General features: G+C 37.2%; 2 protein-coding genes across 2 annotated transcripts in view; both read right to left on the bottom strand.

The window, feature by feature from the left end:
- The window catches only part of LOC144961555 (UPF0764 protein C16orf89 homolog), a 26,268-nt gene extending 24,689 nt beyond the window's left edge, over window positions 1-1,579 (bottom strand). The window contains exon 1 of the mRNA XM_078894705.1: window positions 1,374-1,579. Coding sequence (XP_078750831.1) covers window positions 1,374-1,572 — 199 coding nt within the window. The 5' untranslated portion in view covers window positions 1,573-1,579. The remainder of the gene's footprint in view (window positions 1-1,373) is intronic.
- Window positions 1,580-4,739: 3,160 nt separating this feature from the next.
- On the bottom strand, window positions 4,740-18,710 carry LOC144961553 (uncharacterized). Its single transcript, XM_078894703.1, has 2 exons — window positions 18,528-18,710; window positions 4,740-4,870 (listed from the first exon to the last, which is right to left on the bottom strand). The coding sequence occupies exons 1-2, from the start codon at window positions 18,693-18,695 to the stop codon at window positions 4,817-4,819; spliced, it is 222 nt and encodes a 73-aa protein (XP_078750829.1). The 5' UTR covers window positions 18,696-18,710; the 3' UTR covers window positions 4,740-4,816.
- Window positions 18,711-25,557: the final 6,847 nt, after the last annotated feature.

The following is a 25,557-nucleotide window of genomic DNA, read 5'->3' as shown; positions in this document are numbered from 1 at the left end:
CAGTGGCTCAGTTGGACAGTGTCTCGTCGTGTCAGAAAAGTCAGACAATGTTAAGCGTGATCGGTGGCCGGTTGGATGACAGTGATCATGGAAAATTCAGGTCCTGATATTGTGTCCTTGGATAAAGCACTTTACACACATTATCCCACTCAACTCAGGTGAAAATGAGTACCTGTCTACAAGCAGTAGTGACAGATATTGTAAGAGTAAGAGTGTTATTACAATAAGGGCACTTAAATGGCAGAGGCTAGAAAGACCAAAATCTTGGTCTCCCTAGCCAACTGGCCAGTTTTGTTTTGTTTGTTTTTTGCTTTTTAAAAAGACTTTGTAATAATATTGCCCGGCCCCTCCACCTCCCCCAAGAAAGTTTAAATGAATTATTGAAACTAAGAGATAATTGAAGAATAAAAAATTGTAAATTAAAAAAACCAAACAAAAAAACCCAAAAAACCTAAGAAAACGATAATATAATTACAACGCTTTTAAAAAACATAATTTTAAAAAACCCCAAAAACAATCAAGCAAAACTAAATAAATTTTTAAACATACTGAATTATTTGAAAGGCTGTCATTATCCCCAGACACCTGTCTGGGCCTGGGGATAATCACAGCGTATTTGAAAACATGATGACGTGCACTTATTTTGTTTTTGTTTTTTTATTTTTTAAGGGTTTTACGGCGCTTGCAACACATTTAGGTTATATCAGCGCCACTAAAAAGGAAGAAAATGGGATAGTAAAAAGTTGTAGAATTATAATTAAAGCACCCAAGATAAAGTAAGACATAGGGGAACTGGGGACAAATAGGGATCAGATGTAGATTCCAAGAGCACACCACCAATGTACATAGTTTGAGATCACCTCTAAGTCTCATCCGGACACAAGCACAAAATCCAACAAAGAGGAATACACTCAAATGCTAACATTATACATTGAAAATAACAAATATGATAATACATTATAACAGAGAGATGATTTTCAAGGAAAAAAAATATCATCTCCCAACACAATAACTATGCATTTGACTGTTTCCCTCCCAGTTAGGACTCCGGCCAGGGCCAGGACAAAACTAAGTAATCTCATTCCAAGACAAAGACAGAAAGCATGTTGGAAAACAGTTAGAAGGGGATAGTGATAGAAGACACTCAGTATGTACCCCCTGCCAACTATGAGAGGTAAGTGCACTTATTTGCAGGTGTGATAACCCAATTCCTAATGGGCTCATTTTGGTAATTAAAATCTTTTAAAATGACGAAAAATATTACAAAATTGTTAAACTAGGCCCAAAGTGGGTTCGGATTGATATATTATAGAATAGACAGATGTTCCATAATAATACTTCGAACAAACACGACACAACAAAAAAGCCAGAACCTTCCAACACTCGAAGTCCAAAGAATCCATCCAGATTAAAATTTCTGACATCAAGCCTGTAAAATTCGAGAAGCTTTTCTACTGATCTGATAGCTCTATTCAAATCAATGAATTCTTGGCCATTATTTATTTGTACAGATCTTGTCGAGACCATCATCAAATTCATCAAACATACAGCAGACCACAAACACGACGCCATTGCATTCAAATCAGGGTTGCCAGATTAATTTCAGGCATTCTGCCAACTGGATAAAAAAAATCTGCCAAATACCACAAAAATCTGCCAAACCGTACTATCTATAGTACCCCCTTTGAAAACTCATCAGTTTTGTTAAACAAAAAATTCTCAAAGCCGATGTCATAAAAAAATTTTCATTTCCCACGTTTAAAAAAATCACTAATACATAAAAATTGCCATAGAAAACGTGGAGTAGACCTATACATTCATCCCTAGGCCTCGGAAAATAAAATCTGCCAAATATCTGCCAAACTGCCAAATCGATTTTTCTCTGCCAGACGACTTCAAATTCTGCCAAAACAAAGGACATTTGGCAGAAAATCTGCCAAATTGGCAACCCTGATTCAAATCACCAAAGGAACTGTGTTTTCCGTCCACCAGTGCCCTGGTTAGTCATGGATAGGCTAGCTCATTCGGTAGAGTCACGATCTTCCCGGCCAGGCGTACCAGTAAGGTTGCGGGTTCGAGCCCCCATCGCAGCCGTGAAATTTTTATTCTCTTTAGGCACTTTCCTACTCACTTCATTTCTTGTAAATACACATCTATGTATTCAGTACACCGGAATGGATTATAAGTCCTAAACTGTTCGACCGAGCGCGAGAAGGCGAGGTGGTCGGCTGTTTTAGCGCAGCGAAATTGTAATCGGGGTGGGGTGACTTACGAGTTCGAGCACCTTTCTAGGAATAATATTTTCTTTCTTTCTTTCTTTAAAAAATGTTTTATACTCCCTTGGCAAAATTCTTAATTTTCAACTTCAACACTTTGACATCATTTCTGGTTACTCTAGAAGTTTGATCGACTTTTAACATTTTTAATTTATTTACCTACTTGTACTCACTTTTATGTTTATTATTTTAATTTAGGACACAATGAAGACTGGATACGAGAGACTCTTTCCTGAAAAAGACCTGTAGTTCAATTCGTTCACCTGTAAATAGACATGAATTTTAAGCTGACTATTGTGTTTCTCTTACTTATAATGCCAGGTTCAGGCGAGATTTGTTAGGACAATGACAACTTTATACTTGGTGAAATTGCTCTAATTCAATCTGACACAATTTCAAGATGAGAAATCTTCTTTACTTAAAAAATAATTGCACAATTTAATCCATTCAGGAAAGCAGAAATTTGTCGTTCTCTATGAGGCGTTATACTGAAATATCACCACTTGATTATTCTGATTCAGAATAAGCGGGACAATAATTAGTTCAAGAATATCGCTGAGCTGAGTCATTGGTTGATTCGTATTAACTCAATTTTTATGCCTCCAATCATCACTCCCACACACCATTACAGATCCATATTCTCGATATGTCATTTCACTGGTGGTGTCGTCTTTGAAACGTTCACATCAACATCGATAGCTCGAAGTGTGTTTGTCTCTCGAATCACCTTCAAAAAGCAATTTATCTGTAATTAACATGCCATCCCACATATTCTAATCCCAGGCCTGGAGTTCACGTGCTCACCTCAGTTGAGCAACTTTGTGCAAAAGGGTCCGCTTTGGTCTGAATTACGGGTTTGTGATAGTTTTTTTAAATGTTCACCGAGAGTAAACATTTGGTGCGGCAACTACGCAGCAAAGCTTATGTGAAATAAATATCCGAAATATTGTTGGTGCGTATTTACAATATGTACCTTTTATATCGACCCGTTTGGTTGTTGCTTCTCATTTGTGTCACTGAGTAATGATAATGATAATAATGAATCATTTGTATAGCGCGTAAATTCCATGAGTGCATTCTCTAAGTCGCTTTTAGAAAAATAAGATATATTATAATTATATAAAAGCTCAAGTATTAAATAAAGGCATGTGCTACATCAACAATAAGAAAAACAATTGTCTACTTCTTTAAAATATATCCTATGTACTAACATGTTTTCTTTTATATGAGATAATAGCAAATAAAATATGTCTAGTTTCTTTTGTAAATGAATATATAATGGCTGGTCTGATAATATTGTTGGCTGAAGGGAAATTGAGTCATTTTATGCCATATGCCTCTTTTTAAATTTTATACCCATGATCATGATAATAGTAGTGTAATAATAGTGCACAACTGTGTATTCAGTACACATGTGGACTGAAAACACAGCTGTGTATTCAGTCCACTGTAGGACGGGGGCAAAAAAAGTTCCTATTTTTATTTCCGGTGGACTGAATACACAGCTGTGTTTTCAGTCCACTGATGGACTGAATACACAGTTCCTTTCCCAAGTGCATCAAATGACTCCTCACGGTTTTCACGTACAAATGCACAGTTTGCACAGTGAACACCATCGAAATAGGAAGGAGGAGAATTTGTACTGTCCACAGTAAAGAGTTCCGAAAAAGTGGCTCTCGCATGGTACGTGGCACAGCCGTGATGAAGAGGTTAGAAAGCAGCGGGCGTGCCTAGTAATTACCTGCGCGTGCAGTAGAGTGCAATATGAATTTAAGTAATTATGTCTGTATTTTGGCTTTAGTTATGGGTCATTCTCAGTGTAATTGCCAGAGCAGATGGATTCTCTATATAAAACCCAATGTGGACTCTTTACAATTTACAATTAATAAATTAAAATTACTATAATCCTTCAATTATAAGGTCCGTTTGGAATTACTGAAAACTTTGCACTTTACACACATTACCCAATTCGAATGGGTTTTTTTCTTCTGAATTTTCAGAATTATAATCAACCAAATTCGACTCAGCTGTAACTGTGTACTTAGCAAAGCATAGTGACAAATATTCTAAGAGTGCTAGATGATGTGTTACAAAAAGGTGTTGGACGAGAAACGGAACTATCTATACGTCTATCTGCATATCTGTCTTATCTATTCATCTTGGAAACCTCTAAATAACGACACCTCCGGATAACGACATAAAAACTCGGTCCCGTGGCATGTCGTTATCGGGAGGTTCCACTGTATACAATTCATCATTGTTTGTTGTCTTGAACAAGAAATATTTAATTATCACATTTCCCAAATCCAAACTCGGATTTTGGTAGAAAAGAATGTTTCTCTGGCTAGCTAATAATAATAGTAATAGTACAATAAAAATATGATAATATGGAGTATGGTTATGTTGATATGGAGGGGGGGGGGGTGTGAGGGGGAGTGTGGAGTGAGAGAAAGAAAGAGATAGAGAGCAAAATTGGATCACAGTAAATAGTAACAGAATAGTAGGCTCATGCACAGGAAGCGACTTATGTCATTGTGACATCAATTCTGGTGTCTGAAGTCAGCTGATAGTTGCCGAAGTCTTGGCTTCATCATCTGAAAAATGAAAAAGAAAAAGCGAGATAAACATATTTATCAGATTTTGAAATTTGTTGTAAAAAATCCTGGTGTTTGTTAGCTAAGAAACATTGGTGCAGGAATGCGTTCCATCTATTTCATATCAGTGTTTCTTAGTTATTGCTAGAATTTTCATTTTGTTTTCAACAATGTTTTCCCACCATTGGATGTGGTGAGAATTTTTCTCTAGTCCATCTGGATTTAATGTGAAGAGTTAATATTTTTAAAACTGTTTTTGTGTTATTGGTTGAAAAAGAGTTTTGAGCCTGAAACATTATGTGTTAACTCACTCAATCCTAGAGATTTTTGCTGCTTTTCAAAATTGGAAAAAAAATGTATTAGAAATGACTAGAGCATTAACATGTAAAAACTTTTTTAAAAAACATTAGCTTTGAAACTACGCCTATAATTTGTCTCATAAAAATGTAATAATAGATAGGCATGGGGTAAAAGTAACCCCGGGTAAACTATGGATATAGTCGGTGAATTTATTACGTTTTACCATTTCAATTCTAGTCACTTTTAGGGTCCCGATTCATCCCCATTCATATCTACTAATGATAATAATAATAATAATAATAATTATGTTGTAAATTTAGTATTGCTCTTTCTATGCAATTGCATCTCAAAGCGCTTATAACACCATATAGAGTCAGAAGGTCAGAAATGAAATGCATTATTATTATTATTATTATTATTATTATTATTATTATTATTATTATTATTATTATTATTATTATTATTATTATTATTATTATTATTATTATTATTATTATTTTAACATAACATATCATGGCTAAAGGCTTAATTTCGAATTGTATCTTTTAAATGCCTTTGATGTGACAAGTACAGAGTGATTTATCAACAATATCAATGAATAATTAAACAAATAAATAAGAAAACATGACTGCTCATAGTGAAATCTTAGATAATACAACTCTCGGTCGATCAAAGTTGTAAAACTACCTAGAGAACATGCATTCTTTGTTTCAAATCTAATATTATCATTCCGCGAGTGAATGCTATGATGTATTAAAGATCTTTTGTCCAACATTAGTATTTTTTTTAAATTTTAAAAGCTTTTATTTAGCGCAATATCCGCTTAACGTGCTCAAAGTGCTTTACAAGGGGTCCATGGCCAACAGGAACACTTAAAATTTAGGACGGGATATGAGCATGGAGTATGAATGATTTAGCAACCAGTTCTACAGCTTTGATACCAAATAAATACATTTAGTCTTTTAAACTATATTTACTTACAAAACGTGAAACCCTTTAAGAGGTATTCATAATTTTCTTCAAATTCAAAATATTACATCTGGATAAATAAAGTTTAAATTACTTTCTCTTGTAAAAACAAAAATTATTTCATAGTTCTAACATACTCGACACACTTTGATATGATGAACTATCTTCAGATTTACTTATTTATGATATGATGAACTATCTTCAGATTTACTTATTTATGATATGATGAACTATCTTCAGATTTACTTATTTATGATATGATGAACTATCTTCAGATTTACTTATTTAACTCTCTCCCTACCAGCTATTTTCAGAATTTTACTCGAAACTTCATACTCACCCAACACAAAATAGATTTTTCAGACAGAATAGTAACGAGTATATTATTCTATATTTTGTTCAGAAAAATTAGCTCTGCAGCACGTTTGAAAATGAAATCGGAATAAAAAAATTGTTGGTCACATTGTAACGAATGTGACGATTTTCCTTTGGGTGGTAAAGAGAGGGTTAAATTAGACTAAAATAGCTCTCTCTTTCTCCAGCTCTCCGGAGGAGAAGTTTCGCATTGTTTTACTGTTAAGTATTGACTTACTAATAATAGACCGGAAATCTCCACTGCGCGGCGGGGCAAAATGCGATGCTTTTTGCGTGCGCAGCCATTATCGCCTATATGACTCCACCCTCGGGTCTGCGTGTAGTACTCCCGCGCATTGTTCGAATGGCATGTATGGTTTACAACCGTATCGCCTCGTCGGTTATGAATGTTTCAACTTAGTTTGACTTATAACATCGACAGCAATACTCAGTCTAATTGAGTCAATCTATATACTGAAAGTAGAAAATCACGAAAATACACTATGGAGGTATGCATGCAACCAACATAATTGATAAACCCAATCATATTTAATCGATCTTGTTGTAGCAATACATCCCGATGGGCAGTGCACCTCCTACCCATTAAGTGTATGCAAATGATGGTGCAGAACTGCGTTTCTGTCTTAGCATCAACAACAGTCAGTGTGCAATGCAAGTGGGATTATAGGTATCGTAGACATGTCGGCATTTTCGTGTCTGATTCATGCTGCGTGCCACACAATAGCAATAGTGGTAAGCTAGGTCTTAGATAACCTATGTAATTTAACTTTTGTTGTTGTTGTTTCTTTATTGTGTATGATATTTTATATTTTTATCTATAAATCCCGCCTAAGCGAAAGCCCCTTACTGTGCTGATGCGAAAAGGCCCCGATTTTAAATATATTCCGCAACAAGCATTGATAATTGCTAATTGTTTTTTGGGTTTTTCTGTTTTGTTTTGTCAGTGCCTGAAGAAAAAGAAATGGAAAGGCTCATGTTGTGTTGCCTGGAATTGTTCTAATAGACAGACCAAGAGGTCCGAACTTCATTCTAATGACAGAGAAGAAGATCTTACCTTCCACCGTTTTCCTTCAAATCCTCCAATGAGAAAACAATGGATTGTCGCGATTAAACGACAGAAATTCACACCATCTCGGTTCACTAGAATCTGCAGCAAACACTTTACAGCCACAGACTTTACAGCGAGCAAAACAAGGCGGCGATTGAAAAAGACTGCAATTCCTTCCGTTTTTACATATCCACAACATTTGCAGCCGAAAACGGCCATCCAGAGGAGAAAATTAATAAGAAACCCAACTATGACCAGCAATCGACCATTTCGAACCAGTGAAAATCTAAATTCCGCTCTTCAAGACCACACGTACTTTTGTTCAAATGCAAATAAACAAACTAAACTAGAAAACCAACTGGCAAGGCTAAGGAAAAAACTCAAAAACAATCGCACAAAAATTATGCGATCAAAATCCCGTAACAAAAAATTGACAGAGATCATAAGCGGTCTTAAAAATCAACGGTTAATAAAGGCCAAAGCTGAAGCGATTCTACAAAAAAACTTTTAGTGGAATGTCTCTGGACCTTTTTCGTCATATTCAAAGATGTGGTAACGCAAAGAAAAGGATTTACCTTCCTAAGGTGAAGAAGTTTGCCCTTGCTCTTCACTTCTTGTCTCCGAAGGCATACGAGTTTGTGAGGCCCATTTTGCGTCTACCTCACCAACGGACTCTTCGTCACTGGAAAGCGTCAATTAGTTGCTCGCCTGGATACCTGGACAATATGCTACAAGTTGCGTCGAAAAAAGCTGAGGAGACCAATAGTAAATACTGCTCGTTGATATTAGACGAAATGAGTATAAGGCAGGACGTGTCATGGGTACCCAGTGAGCACAGATTCTGCGGATTCAGAGACTTCGGACAAGGACCCGTCGACAGTCGGGAGGCTACGAATGCACTGGTATTCATGCTGGTCAGTTTGAAAGGGAGATGGAAAGTGCCAATGGCCTATTTTTTGACGGACCATATTAACTCCTCTCAGCTGGCATTTTGTATCAAAGAAGCCATGGAAAAAGCAGCAGACTACAATCTCATAGTAAAAGCTGTTGTCGCCGACGGTCTGAAGGCCAACATGAAAGCCGCAACAGAGCTGGGCTGCGACATAAATCTGGAGACTTTGAAGACCAACTTCAAACATCCCCACCCTCATTTTAAGGATGAAAATGTCTACATGATATGTGACCCTCCCCATATGCTGAAGCTATTCAGAAACTTACTGGCGGACACAGGAAGCTTGACGAGAACCACGAACAGCGGAGTGAAACCAATTTCTTGGCAATACATTGTCCAACTTCACCTGCTACAGAAAAAAGACAGTCTGTACCTTGCAAACAAGATCACGGAAAAACACATCAAGTTTCAAAATGTGAAAATGAAAGTCAAAATAGCCGCGCAAACACTGTCCAATAGTGTGGCCACAGCTATTGACCATCTGAGGGACGACCTAAAGCTGGAGCAATTCAAGGACTCTGAGGAAACGTGCCTTTTTCTACGGACAATCGACCGGCTGTTTGATATACTCAACACAAAAAATCCGTTTGCAAGAGGTTCGAAAGCTGCCTTGAGTCCCCAGAATGTAGAGTCATGGCAACCATTTTTGGAGGATGTCCAGAAATACCTCGTGTCTCTCCAAGAGCCATCGGGATTGCCAATACACAGAACCCTGAAGAATCAATGTGTCCTGGGCTTCATCATAACGGCCCAATCAACCCTGGATCTTGCAAGAGAACTTTTTGCCCGTGGCAACCAGTATTTCCTCACTTTCGACTTAACTGATCGTGCTGTAGGTAATTATAATAATAATAATAATAATAATAATAATAATAATAATAATAATAATAATAATAATAATAATAATAATAATAATAATAAAATAATAATATAATAATAATAATAATAATAATAAAATAAATGAAAAGAAGAATGAAGAAGAAGAAAGAAGAAGAAGAAGAAGAAGAAGAAGAAGAAGAAGAAAGAAGAAGAAGAAGAAGAAGAAGAAGAAGAAGAAGAAGAAGAAGAAGAAGAGAAGAAGAAGAAGAAGAAGAAGAAAGAAGAAAAGAAGAAGAAGAAGAAGAAGAAGAAGAAGAGAAGAAGAAGAAGAAGAAGAAGAAGAAGAAAGAAGAAGAAGAAGAAGAAGAAGAAGAAGAAGAAGAAGAAGAAGAAGAAGAAGAAGAAGAAGAAGAAGAAGAAGAAGAAGAAGAAGAAGAAGAAAGAAGAAGAAGAAGAAGAAGAAGAAGAAGAAGAAGAAGAAGAAAGAAGAAGAAGAAGAAGAGAAGAAGAAGAAGAAGAAGAAAGAAGAAGAAGAAGAAGAAGAAGAAGAAAGAAGAAGAAGAAGAAGAAGAAGAAGAAGAGAAGAAGAAGAAGAAGAAGAAGAAGAAGAAGAAGAAGAAGAAAGAAGAAGAAAGAAGAAGAAGAAGAAGAAGAAAGAAGAAGAAGAAGAAGAAGAAGAAGAAGAGAAGAAGAAGAAAGAAGAAGAGAAGAAGAAGAAGAAGAAGAAGAAGAGAAGAAGAAGAAGAAGAAGAAGAAGAAGAAGAAGAAGAAGAAGAAGAGAAGAAGAAGAAGAAGAAGAAGAAGAAGAAAGAAAGAAGAAGAAGAAGAAGAAGAAGAAGAAGAAGAAGAAGAAGAAGAAGAAGAAGAAGAAGAAGAAGAAGAAGAAGAAGAAGAAGAAGAAGAAGAAGAAGAAGAAGAAGAAGAAGAAGAAGAAGAGAAGAAAAGTAGAGATAATAGACCTGGGGCAAGATTACAACACTTGTATCCGATGGAGACGGCGATCCACTGTGACGGACTTGTTGCCAAGCACCGAAAGGATAAATAAGTAAGTAATAATAATAATAATAATAATAATAATAATAAATAATAATAATAATAATAATAATAATAATAATAATAATAATAATAATAATAATAATACGGGTGGAATATAAGCCCACTCTAAAGAGCTTTGTTGAAGAATATTATGATGTGGTTATCGAGTCGAGTCGTTGCCTTGGTGCGGCGAGCGAGAAGAGGTGGAGCGCTATAGCGTGCGCGGCAGTTCCCCATGCACGCCTCGCAACTCTCTCGTTTAGCGTCCCGTCTATATTCATACGTCGATACTGTTAAGTGCCTAAGCTATTCAAAACTATCATTAGCAGGGGGAATTAAGGTATAATTGTGCAAATAGGTGATGAAAGCATGAAAATTGGCACACAGGTACCTTATACCACCAAGAACACAATCTGATAGAGAAGCATTCTGACATTTTACAAAAAAGTTGGTTTTAAAGCATTTTATATTTTACTATATAAACATTAGTAAATTCAGGGGGAATCATCGAGGAAATTCTATTCGCCCTCTTACTGATTAGTACTGAACATATTAATTATGTTGCGAAATTACCATATTTTCTCTCGTACTTTTTGTTGTATATCAACCATAGACATATTCCTATCTTATAGCTTTCATTTTGAAAGATTTAGGGTTGTTTGTTTTCAACGGGGCATATGTTAACAGCGTCAAATAGGGCGAAATTAAATATTATTTGAAAATGAATAAAATCATGAAAATTATATTACACAGTACAAAATCCACGGCCAACTCCATATTCATGTGGCTTTACAATGAAAAAAAAACAAACCCTGTGAGCTTTTATGTAGCGCAATATCCACCAAAACTCTTCAAATCACTTTACAACGATTCCCGGACGGGGTAAGCTTTCAAGCTAATGCTAACTACCTTGAGACCTGATATTGACTGTTTAAAGTCAAAAGTTAAGCCTGACCAAAGTTGCTTGGCTTTTATTTGTTTGGCTTTTCCTTATAGTCCTTTATAATCAAATTACATTTTCAACCTACCTAATTGTTTATGATATGACATCCTCTACATCGACATAAGTCTGTGCATGGTAATGGTAAGCGGGCTCGCAAACATTTGCATCGGGACGTGCATGCTTTCTTGCAGCCACATTTGACAAGTTGTTGGCACACTTTGGATACTTCCGGCTGTGATGACCAGTATGGTAAGAGCTTTCCTCCGTCCATTTTCCAGCCCCATTCCAGAGGTGATGGTAATACAGGATCTTTTTCTGTTGCAGAGCTCAAAACATAGCCAGCTTGATATGCCGCCCGTTTAATGTGTTGCTGTAATGCACTTCTTGTGGGGAGGAAGTCTCTCTATTGCACGACCTTTTTGGCAAAATAAATATTTTCTTGCTGCATTAACACCTGTGCAATCTAATGCTTTGTCGTACACAGTGACAGTAAAGGTCTCGAGCTGGGTGACGTGATGATCCGTAATGACGTTTGGTTTCCTTTGTTTGCTTGTTCTTCCAACAACGGAAGCATTGTATTGATGAATTTCGGCATATTATGAGACAAAGAGCGTTCAGAATGAAATCAAGCCCATGTTTTTACATCCTGTTCCTAGTAATTTGATGAAACATGCTGTAGCCAGTCCGTTTCTTCTGTCATATAAGGGTCATTTGTCATGTTTGAAATAATGTTCGATGGAGCAGTGTTTGTTGCAGGTATATTTGGTTTAACTCCAAATGCAATTTCTTGGGCGACCTTTAGAAAACCCGACAAAATATTGCTGTCTGTGTGAATGACGTCAGAAGTATTCATATTCAACTTTTCTCGATCAACACCGGACTCATCATTTGTAGGTTGCTGAAACATGGAGATACTTGTTCCGTGGACAGAGTTTTTGTGAGTTGTTGAGCTTGGCTTATAATCAATATTATCAACAGCAGCAACAGTAAAAAGTTCTTTCTTCAGATTGATTGGGCAAAGAATTCCTTCCTCTTCGAATCTATTTTCAGCTGGTGATGCGACATCCGATGACAATGACAACATACGTTTATATGAGGAACACAACCCTAGCGAAAATACTGTGTCAATTATCTTCTTTGATCTTGTATGTGTGTATATAAAAAAAAACTTACATACAACGGTAATGGCGTCTCTTTGATCTGCGATGTCTTTTTTGAAAAGTCGACCCGGTTTTATTTTTATTTTTGGTATTTGACACAATAAGTTGTGATATAGATAGGCTTTCTTGATGCCTGGAATCTGACTTTTCTGAAGGAGACGATCCAACCAAAATCATTTTGATTAATGTCAACAGGGAGTTAGGCACTGCGCCTTCTTGACTTCCCATCCCGATGTCCCATTGTGTTGGTGTTTGCGGGCATTTACGAATGATGTCTTGTCGGATAGTTTTTGCTGCACGCCACAAAGACATTGCATTATCATCTGCTTGTTCCTTTTGATTCTTTACTAATAACGCAGCAACTTTGCTATCGTGTGCTACATATGTATTTCGTCCAGAAGAATAGAATTCTATGCTTGGAAAGACTCTCATAAGCTGCTCTTTGAACCGGGTGGGGTGTACATAGTTATTTCCACAGCCTCTAGTGGTACACTCACTTTTAAACTTCTTAATAAGTTTTGACAACTGGTGGGTTGCATTATGGTTCTCCTCTACATAAGACACGACTCCTGCGAAAGCGAAACTTTCATCAGGACCTGAATGTTTTCCCTTCATATGATTAGTCTTCGATTTTCTACCCTTATTCGAGTATTTGATGTGGCAGAGTTTATGGTAGTGTGCCTCTTTCGCTACTAAATCACCACCATCGATGTAGCTGATCATTGTAATATCTTTTATCAAAGTTGCTGTAGCAAGTATCTTATCTTCCATTTCCTTCGTCATTACAGCATGGAGCCTTCCTGGCCGCTTATTTTGACATATAAAACACTTTGTCCTGTTTGATTTCAACTTCTCTGATTTTTGACACGGTTCCCTGATACTTCTTCTGGGTGTTGTTTCAATTGGCAATTCGATACTCAAAGATGGATCTTGAAAATCAAAATCAGATATTGTAGTGTTCGCTTCTAGTCTAAATTCATGCTTTTCTTCTTTGTTTTTCTTGTCTTGGAGGCTTTTAATTGCAGTAGAGTTATATTTCACTCGACAAGACCGATGCCATTTTGCATTGTTCGATTTCTTCAAGAGTTCCATTAAAGATGTGTTTTGACATTGCTATCAGCTAACGAATTATATTGATTTAGATTTTCTAGAAAGGTTAAATATCCTTGGTCCTTGTTTGGAAGTTTAGAATTAGCTGGACAAATCAATTTTTCAGATGAATCAATTTGGCAAAAATCAAACACTTTTTCCAGTTATTTGAACCAATAATTTTTGCCAACGTACATGAAAACAGCCAAACGAACAATGTTCAATATTAGGTACTATCTATATAATATGTTTGCATACATATGTTTACTTAATTTATCCCTAATGGGGTTCTTCTATGTCCAACTTTTTGGCGGTTATATGACCTAAATGACGTTAACACAATTTTATCAACTAGTCATTCACCTAAGGCACAATCTGTTTTGTTAGCATGTGCATATATACGATTTGCATATCTCATGGTGAGAAAATACATTTCTCGTTGTGTGTGATTTTCATAGGTAAAGCCATAATTAATACAGTACTTTACATACAATGATCAATGCCTAAAGCACGGTGGTGGTGGAGGGAGTGAGAGAGAAAGAGATAGATAAAGAGAGAGAGAAAGAAAGAAAGAAAGAAAGAAGAGAGAGAGAGAGAGAGAGAGAGAGAGAGAAGAAAGAAAGAAAGAGAGAGAGAGAGAGAGAGAGAGAAAGAGAGAGAGAGAGGAGAGAGAGAGAAAGAGAGAGAGAGCGAGAGAAAGAGAGAGAAATGAGAGAGGGAAAGAAGAGAAGAGAAGAGAGAGAGATGAGAGAGAGAGAGAAGAGAAGAGAGAGAGAGAGAGGAGAGAGAGAGAGAGAGAGAGAGAGAGAGAGAGAGAGAGAGAGAGAGAGAGAGAGAACATCCCCACATTTACATTTCAATCAATGACAATACAATCCATGCTAACAAAGAGTTATAAAATGAGTCAACACCGGTTTACGTTTTATGTTTCCCTTCAAACATCACGGCCAGCCCCAATATTGGCCCATTCTAAAAATAACTTTTTGGAAACTGTCAGCCGATTGGGTAATTTCCACCGACCCTCGCCCCTCCACCCTGCTTCTACCTTCGCGCCGCTTCGTGTTTGTCACAATGATATGTCGCATTCACACATCGGACGCCATGATAAATATTGTTGCCGATTTAAAAATATCAACTTTTATTTACTTAATTTCTTGGCTCACAGACATCGCTGGAAGTGCTTCTCTATCACATTTTGTAGCCCTTGACGTGCTTTACAATCCCTGAAAGTTTCATGCTTTCATCATTCGTTTGCACAATTGAGCTATTTTTTGCCCTTAATTCCCTCTGCTACATCCTGGGTGGGGTTCCCTACCTCCACAGTGGGCAGGGAGGTACAAACCATAACCGTGTCTTCTATCCCCTGAAATCTGTTTTCCAACATGCTTTCTGTCTTTGTCTTGGTATGAGATTGCTTGGTTTTGTCCTGACCCTGGCCGAAGTCCTTGGCTGGGAGGGAAACAGTCAAATGCATAGTTATTGTTTTGGGAGATGATATTTTTTTCCTTGTAAATCATTTCTCTGTTATGTATTATTACATTTGTTATTCTTAATGTATGATGTAAGCATTTGAGTGTATTCCTCTTTGTTGGAATTTGTGCTTGTGTCCGGATGAGACTTATAGGTGATCTCAGACTAAGTACATTGGTGGTATGCTCTTGGAATCTACATCTGATCCCTATTTGTTCCCAGTTCCCCTATGTCATGTCTTACTTTTTTTTGGGTGCTATAATTGTAATTCTAGAACTTTTTACTATCCCATTTTCTTCCTTTTTACTGGCGCTGATATAAACTAAATGTGTTGCCTGCGCCGTAAAACCCTTAAAAACAAAAACAAAAACAAAACAAAACTATCATCAGTATTATTTATTAAAGGAAGAATGAAATGAATGGTCACTGGCGGCGGTGGTGAATGCCAGTCACAAACTCACATAGGTTGTGAGAAAACCATAGCCCTACTCTTTTAGTACGCCATGGAGAAAACACATCAACCAATGGGAAAACAGTTGTTTTTATCAATTTCTCTGGAATGAGAAATGAAAAATGAACAAACCAAAAAAAAAACAACCGATCATCTAGCATCAAATCATAGTCCTCGAGTTATTGATTTTTAAAGTGTTGGAAAAGTGTGGACAAAATATCAACTTAGTGTCCATATTATTATTTTACTTAATGGAAACTCGTTCTGTTATCCTATTGGTGCTAGAGAGTCCTTTTTTTTTTGGGGGGGGGGGGGGGTTCCTTTCATTATTCATCCCCGAGAGACTGGGGACAAAAAACCAAAACCCAACAACCCCCCCCCCCCCCCCCCAACTTTCCGGGGTTTTTCAAAATAAGTATTGGAGAACTTATGTGGCGAATGTTACGAAAACGACCTTTTGGCACAGCTTCGTGTGTGTGTGTGTGTGTGTGTGTGTGTGTGTGTGTGTGTGTGTGAACTCGTGTATGAATGATTTAGCAACCAATTCTACAGCTTTGATGCCAAATACATACATTTAGTCTTTTACACTATATTTACTTTAAAAACGTGAACCCCTTTAACTTTAAGAGTTATTCATAACTTTCTTCAAATTTAAAATAATTATTATTATTACTTGGTAATTGGTAATAAATTGCTTCATTGCTTTCAATTTTCAGACCACAATTGTATTGTGCAAGATAATTGTATGTTTTTAATTCATAATTTATTATTTTAAACCTTAATAAATTTGTTCCAACTTGAATATTGGGTTGACTCAATTTACTGGTTGTTCCCTAAAAAGTTACTTTTACTTTCTTACCCTATTCACCCCACCCATCGACCAGGTCAGCTCGAGTCTTCTGGCCTTGTGCTAAGCCATTTAAAGTGGACTTTTTCATTTTCAGTGGGTTTGTATTTCTTTATACTTATAACAGGGCGAGATTCTAGGTGGGGTTCCTAGCCTCCCATGGTGGGCAGGGAGGTACTTACTGTCTTCTATCCCCCTATATCTGTTTTCCAACTTGCTTTTTGTCTTTGTCTTGGAAACAGTAGAATTTTGGGAGATGATATTTTTTCTCTTGTAAATCATCTCTCTGTTATGCATTGTTATTAATGTTTTGTTATAGTTCTCCTGGATCTGTCTTTGTCTTGGAATGGGATTTTCTCCTGGCCCTTGACTTAAAAAACGTGAAACCCTTTAAGTATTCATAACTTTCTTCAAACTTAAAATAATTATTTTTATTTGGTAATTGGTAATAAATTGCTTCATTGCTTTCAATTTTCAGACCACAGTTGTATTGTGCAAGATAATTGTATGTTTTTAATTCATAATTTATTTATTATTTTAAACCTTAATAAATTTGTTCCAATTTGAATATTGGGTTGACTCAATTTACTGGTTGTTCCCTAAAAAGTTACTTTTACTTTCTTACCCTACTCACCCCACCCATCGACCAGGTCAGCTCGAGTCTTCTGGCCTTGTGCTAAGCCATTTAAAGTGGACTTTTGCAGTGGGTTTGTATTTCTTTATACTTATAACAGGGCGAGATTCCAGGTGGGGTTCCTAGCCTCCCATGGTGAGCAGGGAGGTACTTACTGAACTGTGTCTTTATCCCCCTATATCTGTTTTCCAACTTGCTTTTTGTCTTTGTCTTGGAAACAGTAGAATTTTGGGAGATGATATTTTTTCTCTTGTAAATCATCTCTCTGTTATGCATTGTTATTAATGTTTTGTTATAGTTCTCCTGGATCTGTCTTTGTCTTGGAATGGGATTTTCTCCTGGCCCTTGACTTAAAAAACGTGAAACCCTTTAAGTATTCATAACTTTCTTCAAACTTAAAATAATTATTATTATTTGGTAATTGGTAATAAATTGCTTCATTGCTTTCAATTTTCAGACCACAGTTGTATTGTGCAAGATAATTGTATGTTTTTAATTCATAATTTATTTATTATTTTAAACCTTAATAAATTTGTTCCAATTTGAATATTGGGTTGACTCAATTTACTGGTTGTTCCCTAAAAAGTTACTTTTACTTTCTTACCCTACTCACCCCACCCATCGACCAGGTCAGCTCGAGTCTTCTGGCCTTGTGCTAAGCCATTTAAAGTGGACTTTTGCAGTGGGTTTGTATTTCTTTATACTTATAACAGGGCGAGATTCCAGGTGGGGTTCCTAGCCTCCCATGGTGAGCAGGGAGGTACTTACTGAACTGTGTCTTTATCCCCCTATATCTGTTTTCCAACTTGCTTTTTGTCTTTGTCTTGGAAACAGTAGAATTTTGGGAGATGATATTTTTTCTCTTGTAAATCATCTCTCTGTTATGCATTGTTATTAATGTTTTGTTATAGTTCTCCTGGATCTGTCTTTGTCTTGGAATGGGATTTTCTCCTGGCCCTTGACAGAGTCCTTGGCTGAGAGGGAAACAGTAGAGTTTTGGGAGATGATATTGTATCTTGTTGGTTTCAGAGGTGATATTTTTTTTCCTTGTAAATCATCTCTCTATTATGTACTAATCGTTATATTTTTCGTTGTTTTTGTTTGTTTTGGACATATCTTGTAAACATTTGAGTGTGCTCCTCTTAGTAGGATCCTGTGCTGTGTCTAGATGAAACTTTTAGGTAATCCCAAACTAAGTACATTGATGGTGTGCTCTTGGAATCTACATCTTTTCTCTTTTTGAACCAATTTCCCTTTGTCTTAGTTTTTCTTGGAAGCTTCCATTAAAACTCTTGAAGTGTTTGACTATCCCATTTTCTTCCTTTTCACTGTTGCTGATATGACCTAAATGTGTTGCAAGCGCCTTAAAACCCTTAAAATTGAAAACAAACACACGACAAACAACACACATTAAACTTGCAAAGACTTGGACCAAAGTTAAACACACACACAAATACAAAAACAACACTCGCATAAAACGTGTGCATGTGGAAACTCGGTCCAAAGTTAATGTGATTGAGTGTATTCAAATGCGCATATTTGTCATAGCGACATTAATAACTTACCACCCTATGGCTGTGATTTTCAAGAGTTTTCAAATTAACCAATGGCACAACAGACGGTCTTCCATGGGCGCATTGGAAAGGCAAAGAACACTCGGACAGCTGCGTCATTAATTGTCTGCACCTTGCCAGGCTTACAGGATCACCAAACTTGATGGCCCCTGGTGTCATAATCAGAAAACAGATAAATATTGACAATTGTGAAGTTGGCTGAGATGCAGCAAGCTTCGATTTGAGATATGCGCCAAAATTGAAGATAAAGTGTTTCCCATAGCAACAAATTTTCTTCATAAAAAATCCATAACTTGGGTTCTAATAGACATAGAAAGAAAATTTAAAGTCGTAAATGATCAGAAAGATGTGGTCTACATCACTGCATATATAACTCCCTTATGAAATTTGTGCATCTTTCCGGGTTTTCTCAGCCAGCCACATTAGTTCATTGATTTTTCATTTTATGAAAATTTTTAATAATTTGCCCCAAATAGATGAAAAATGTGAAAACTTTCTGAATATACAGTAGAATTACTTTAATTTTTTAATAATTTTTTTTTTGGTGTGTTTTTAAAATATTTTTGGGGGTTTTCGTTTTCAATTCAAAATTGTTGAAAGAGTTGAGTTCGGGATGCCGTGTTTTTTACATATCTCCGTCTTGATCAACTTATTTTTCATCGACTTCAAATAGTATTTTGATTTTAAACTCCAACGTGTAAGCACAGTGCTTTCTTTAAGTAAAATGTAAAGCTAAAATAAGATCAAAAGTTCTTGTGTGGTAATTGATGAATGATGCGAAGCTACTACACATCTCTCTTTTGTTGAAAAGCCATTAGGTTCAAAGGCCTAATTACATAGAACCCCCCCCCCCCCCTCACACACATTCAATCAAAGTGGAAATGAAATGGCATGTCAATGGTAAGTTGTCAACCACCCCCTCCTTATTGTCGTGTTGAAAATCCAGTCAGTCAAAGCATCAACACACGAGCGACGAGCGAGAACATCTCGCTTGCGTGATTCTACACCCCAACTCCCCCTCTTTCCTCATTGTTCGCCTGCCAGTCACCCGTTGTCTTCCTTTTCCAGTCTGCGATCATGGTGCTGGCCAAACCCAAGTGCAGTGATTGAAGTGTTTGCCTACCCCCCACCCCTCACCCTCATCTTATACTTACGCTCTTTGTTTTAATATCGCCGGGCATTATTATGTGGGGCCACCTTCCCGAATTTTTGAAGAAAAATAGAGAGAGAAAAGGGGAAGGTGCTCTCAAGTTGTTTCGGTTTAAAGAAAGTCATTCTTCTTAGAAGTACATATTTCGGTTCATCGTCAGAATGGATAGATAAACGATTCTTACCAAAGTTGAAGTTCGTCTGTTATTCTACAACACTGGTCGATTGTGAATTCATTTGAGTGATGAACCATCCATTTACCGATCACACTTTAAATTTTGAGCGGGCTACTATATGAGCCCAGATACTACCCAACTCCAACATAAACTGCTCATGGATTGTATGAAGATAATATAAATCTATCAACAGAACTAGAGGGGAGGGTATATTATGATAATTATGGATAGGGAGGGCAAATGAATTCACAATCGACCAGTGTTGTAGAATAACAGACAAACTTCAACTTTGGTAAGTATCGTTTACCTATCCATTCTACAACACAATTGGTCGAATTGTGAATTCATATGAGACTTCAAAGTCATATAGTAGCACGCGATGTAAAACGATGAAAAGCCAGAAAATATTATCGCTTCAAGACTAACTAGATGAATCGTAAAATATAATGAAATATCCGCTCCATAATTAGTCCAAATCAACGAATCCATTATGCTTAATGCATACCACCCTTTGTGGCAATAGGGTAAGGTCTGTTATACGAAGAGAGTAATTGATAACCCGAGTTACACATGCATGCACCCTACAGAAACACCTAAACTGTAGCTTCCGTAAAATAGCCTGACTCTACCAAATATTTCAGTAAAAAGTCAAGGCCATGGTCATACCACCAAAAGTAAACTCATTGTTGATTTTATACAACAGTTCAACCAACAAGGTAGTATTTATGTTCCCTGGCCACTCCTAACAACAAAACACCGGTCGACGCAATTGTCTTAAAGGACGTCAAAATTACATGGGAGTCGGACTATAATAATCATTCCAGTAACACCACAAGCTAATAATATAAGTCAAACATTAGCACGTATCAGCGATGATGGCACGTAGACAACAAGCAAGTCCTCAAGCTGGGATCAGAACCTCCATAACATAGAGGCGACAGTTTATAACTCATAAGGCCTCTGGATCCATCTCTGCCATTAACTCACTCAACCCTAACACCGACTATATCCGTAGTTTAACAGGGTTACTTTAGCCCCATGCCTATTTATTACGTGTTTTATGCGACAAATTATCTGCGTAGTATCAAAGCTAATGTTTTTAGTTTTATATGTTAATGGTGGTTGAACAAAAATGTCTATGTATATTATGCTCATTTTTAATATATCCAATTTTGAAAAGTAGCAAAAAATTCTAGGATTGAGTGAGTTAAAACACCCGCTAATCCTGCCTTGATTAGGCATAAATACTAGAATATGCATCAATCAGGCCCGAATCAACAAAGCCCACCTAAGTACAATCGAACAAGTACAAAGAAAATCTTCGTGAATGTCACCAACTGGAACTCAAACCAGGAAGAATCATCCCCATACTAGGCTAAAGTAAGTGACTCACATTACAGAATAAGAGATTAACTCCTTCCAGCGTTCACACCAGAAACCAACATCGGACACGCCCGAAACCTGAAGTTCTGACAAACCGACCAGTCCCCATCAGTCATAACAGGCATGCCTGCCCAAGCCGAAAGACAATTGCCTAATCGGACCTGTTTACCAATTAAAATGTTTAAGATACCACATTAGTTTATCCTGTCACCTTCATAAACATCCATCTGTCTTCATTCCTTGTCAATAAGATGTGACTCAGACAGCCTCATCCTCCTCATCCTCTTCACCATCACCATCGCTATCTGACAAATTCTGCTTCGGCCCATTTAAATAATAAAATGAACTAAATATACCGATATCCGTGTCACGTCATGTGTATATTACACTATGCTGGAAACTAAGACTGCCGCAAATCGTGGGTCGATGCGTCCATTGCATTTAAACAGGAATCAAGACCCATGTTGTATGTATGCATTAAAGATTATACACAAAATAGTTGCTAAAAATCCCAAACAATTTCAATCGAAACAAGGGAAAATATACTGTAGGTCATTGTATATTAGCAACACTGATAAAAACCTAAGTATAAAAGTTAGTGCATCAGCCACACAACCATAAGTCGTTACCCATAGTCTCCAATCAATAAAGATCTATTAATCATCAGAAATTCTTTCTAGAGATGGCAAAACTGTTGAAAACCAGCTCCCCCTTTATCCACCGCAAATGTCTGATCGAAGGACTTCCTACTAAGTATGAAAATGTTAAGCCACCTAGGTTAATGGTCCAAGTAACATAAAATGTTGTCAAATCAACCAATACAGAGTGTGAAGTAATGCCACTCGTGAGTGAATACACCACGGCTCTAATTAAAGAGCGCCTGTCTAACGCCATATGTAAGGAGATGTCTATAAAATATCTACTCGTAATTTAAAAATATGTGAACAAAATATCCAATCAGGTCTATTAATAATATGTATAATCCAAAATCAAGAGGTAAACCACCCCTACAGAACAGATATCCCTGACACCCAGTATGCAATGTTAGGTAATCTAGCAGAGATATATGACTAAGCGCATACTATCCCTGGCCCCGGGCAAAGCTGAGGAAGCCAAACAAAAAACAAAAAAAAAAAACAAACAAAAAAAAACCCCAAAAGTTATTAGGGTCATCAAGGCACTTGGACCCTAGCAAATAACTGCCCACCTTATAAAGTCTAAAAGTCAGGCAAAAAAGCAGTGATAGTTGACTGAGTGCATACTATCCCTGGTCCGGAACAGAGGCTGACTAATAGTCAAGCCCCGTCCCATACTATCCCTGGTCCGGAACTGAGGCCGACTTAAGCCCCCCATAGACGCCGACATCCGCTGGTAGCGGGACGGATGACCTATCGCTGTGACCCGATCCCTGCGTTTATCGCAGATGATTTTTGCCCATATACGGGGAGATATTTTTTTAGGCGATCGGCGATCGGGGGCGTGGCAGTATAAAAAAAGTGGACATTTTTTTTTCGGATTTTCGCTGTTTTCACGTCGGATTCGTGATCAGCGTCAAATTTACAATAGGTTTGATACTAAGAACTGTGTGTTTACTCCAAAAATAGGTGAAATTAGAAATAAATTTTAATTAATAGTGAGGCTACGATCCCAGTTACTGTCTGTTATTCTATCTTTCGTCTTGCGCACAATAGTGATTACTTCTCACTAAATTATATCAATTAGACTGTTGAAGGAACGGAATTGACATCATTCCACTCTTTGTTATTGTATTAAGGCAGTCATTTTGGTAATTAGTTCTCACTAAATTATATCAATCAGACTTTTAACGTTCAAGGTTACTTGTAGTTTTGTGTGACGGTACGTTATTTCCGACTGGTGGATGTTGTGAGCATTTTACCTAAACTCATAGCATCAATAACCGTCCAAGATATTCCCATCATATGTAGCAATAGCTATAAGAGAGAGAGAGAGAGAGAGAGAGAGAGAGAGAGAGAGAGAGAGAGAGAGAGAGAGAGAGAGAGAGAGAGAGAGAGAGAGAAGAGAGAGAGAGAAAGAGAAAGAGAGAAAAATTTACTTGCGCTATATATACCGCTATATTCAATAAAGGTGCTCAAATCACTTTATAAGGGTCTTTGGCCAACATAAAAACATGTTAGACGAGACATGACTGTTAAGCGATATTGCAATTGTTTCCCGACAGAGACGACGCTGTAAACAGCGAGGTACTCATTTTAACAGTGAACAAGGTGAGAGAATGCGAGTAAAGAGCCTTTTCCAAGGACTCAATTATGCGCCACTCAGAGCGGGACTCGAATCCAGTACCGTCCGATCCAAAGGCAAGTGTCATTTCACAAGATCACATGCATAGCCGCACAAAAAAGTGATGAGAGAATAGATTCATATGTATTGAAGGAGGAGAGAGCGGATGGAGTGAGTAAAGTTCTTGGATATTTATAGAAGGAACCAAATTGACGTCACTCATCTCATTGTTATTGTTTTTAGACACCCATTTTTATGATTAGTACTCATTAAAATATATCAGACTATAACGTTCAAGATTCCGTGTAGATCTTTGGGCTGGAGTGATATTTCTGGCTGGCGGACTTTGTGAGTATTTTAATTTAACACAGAGCATCAATAGAAGGAATGAATTGGACGTCAGTCAACCCGTTGTTATTGCTTTTAGACAGCATTTTATAATTAACTTATCACTCAGTTATATCAACCAAAGTCAAAGGTCTTGAGGATAGGTACGCGTCAAAGGGAGCAGATCAAAGTAAAAGATCAGGAACTCGAAGATATAGACACTTTCTGCTATCTCGGAAGTATAATTGACAAGGATGGAGGCACGGAAGCAGAGGTGAAAGCACGAATAGGAAAGGCACAGGCTGCATTCACATCTTTGAACAGAGTTTGGAGAACTAAAGATATTTCCCTTCGACTAAAGCTAAGACTTTTCAACTCAAACGTGAAGTCTGTCCTACTGTATGGATGTGAAACTTGGAACGCATCACAGGCATGTATAAGGAGGGTACAGATTTTCGTAAACAGGTGCATGCGTAAGCTACTCAGAATAAAATGGATGGATAGAATAAAAAATGAAGAAGTATGGAAAAGAACACAGCAGAAACCAGTGGAAGAGGAAATAGGAAGAAGACGATGGAGGTGGATTGGACACACGCTTAGAAAGAATGACTCAACTATAACAAAGAAAGTATTGGACTGGAACCCTCAGGGCAGAAGATCAAGGGGAAGGCCACGAGGAACATGGAGAAGAATTAAAGAAGCTGATATACAGAGAAGTGGTAAGACCTGGAATGAGATAAAAAAGTTGGCTCAGGATAGAGAAGGATGGAAACTGTTTGTCTGTGGCCTATACCCTGACCCAGGGTGAAAAAGGCAATGATGATGATGATATCAATCAGACTATGAACGTTCGAGTTTGCAGTTTTGTGTGTTAATATGTTATACCCCGATGGAGATGTCGTGAGTATTTTTCCAATACGCATAACATCCATACATTTGCAATCCGATTTAAGTTTAAAAGCAACGTAGACCACGGAAATTTTTCAATTTTGTGGACAATAAAGATTTGTTATTTATCGTCATTATTATTATTATTATTATTATTATTATTATTATTATTATTATTATTATTATTATTATTATTATTATTATTATTATTATTATTATTATTATTATTATTATTATTTATAAAACAAATCGACAGTGTTCCCGTGGCAGGTGAAACGGGTACTCCTCGGGACTACTCGCATTCGCACCCCCCCCCCCAACCACCACCGCCACCACACACACGCACACAGCTCTTTTTTTTTTTTTTTTGGGGGGGGGGGGGGGGGGCGTTGTTTGTAGAGTATAATTCAGGGTTACAATGCCCACCCCTGTCATCACGTAGTCAAGGCTTTTTGGCATCTGCCAATCCCAAATGTCTGTGTCAAGGTCGACCGTCATGTCGCGCCAACGGGTGAGGAGGAAAAAAAAAAAAGAACTGGCATATTATTATATCATTACATTGAAAATTATGAAAACTATTTTTTATTTTGTATGAAATCCTTTATAAATTTTACGATGATCAAGAACGAAACTTTTGCCATCTACCTCTTCCTGGCGCAACATTTATAAAAATATTATTAAAAAAAAATAATAACACAGCATTTATTTGGCGCAATATCCACGTACTCAAAGCGCTTTACAAGGGGTCCCAAGGCAACAGCAATATTAAACTTGAAAGACGAGACATGACGCCTGTCAGGCGATGTGACATTTTTTCCTAACAAATTCAACGAACGGCC

The sequence above is a fragment of the Berghia stephanieae genome, unplaced genomic scaffold (assembly GCF_034508935.2).
Source record: "Berghia stephanieae isolate SIO BIC M18660-M18661 unplaced genomic scaffold, UCSD_Bste_1.3 scaffold3, whole genome shotgun sequence".
Classification (NCBI taxonomy): Eukaryota; Metazoa; Mollusca; class Gastropoda; order Nudibranchia; family Aeolidiidae; genus Berghia; species Berghia stephanieae.
The sequence above is the reverse complement of the archived record's forward strand: the minus strand, read 5'-3'. Positions and strand labels throughout refer to the sequence as shown.

Coding starts and splice junctions, on each gene's coding strand:
- LOC144961553 (XM_078894703.1), bottom strand. CDS start 18,695: ATGACACCAGGGGCCATCAAGTTTGGTGATCCTGTAAGCCTGGCAAGG. Junction 4,871..18,527: donor AAAATCACAGCCATAGGGTG/GTAAGTTATTAA, acceptor TTCATTTTTCAG/ATGATGAAGCCAAGACTTCG.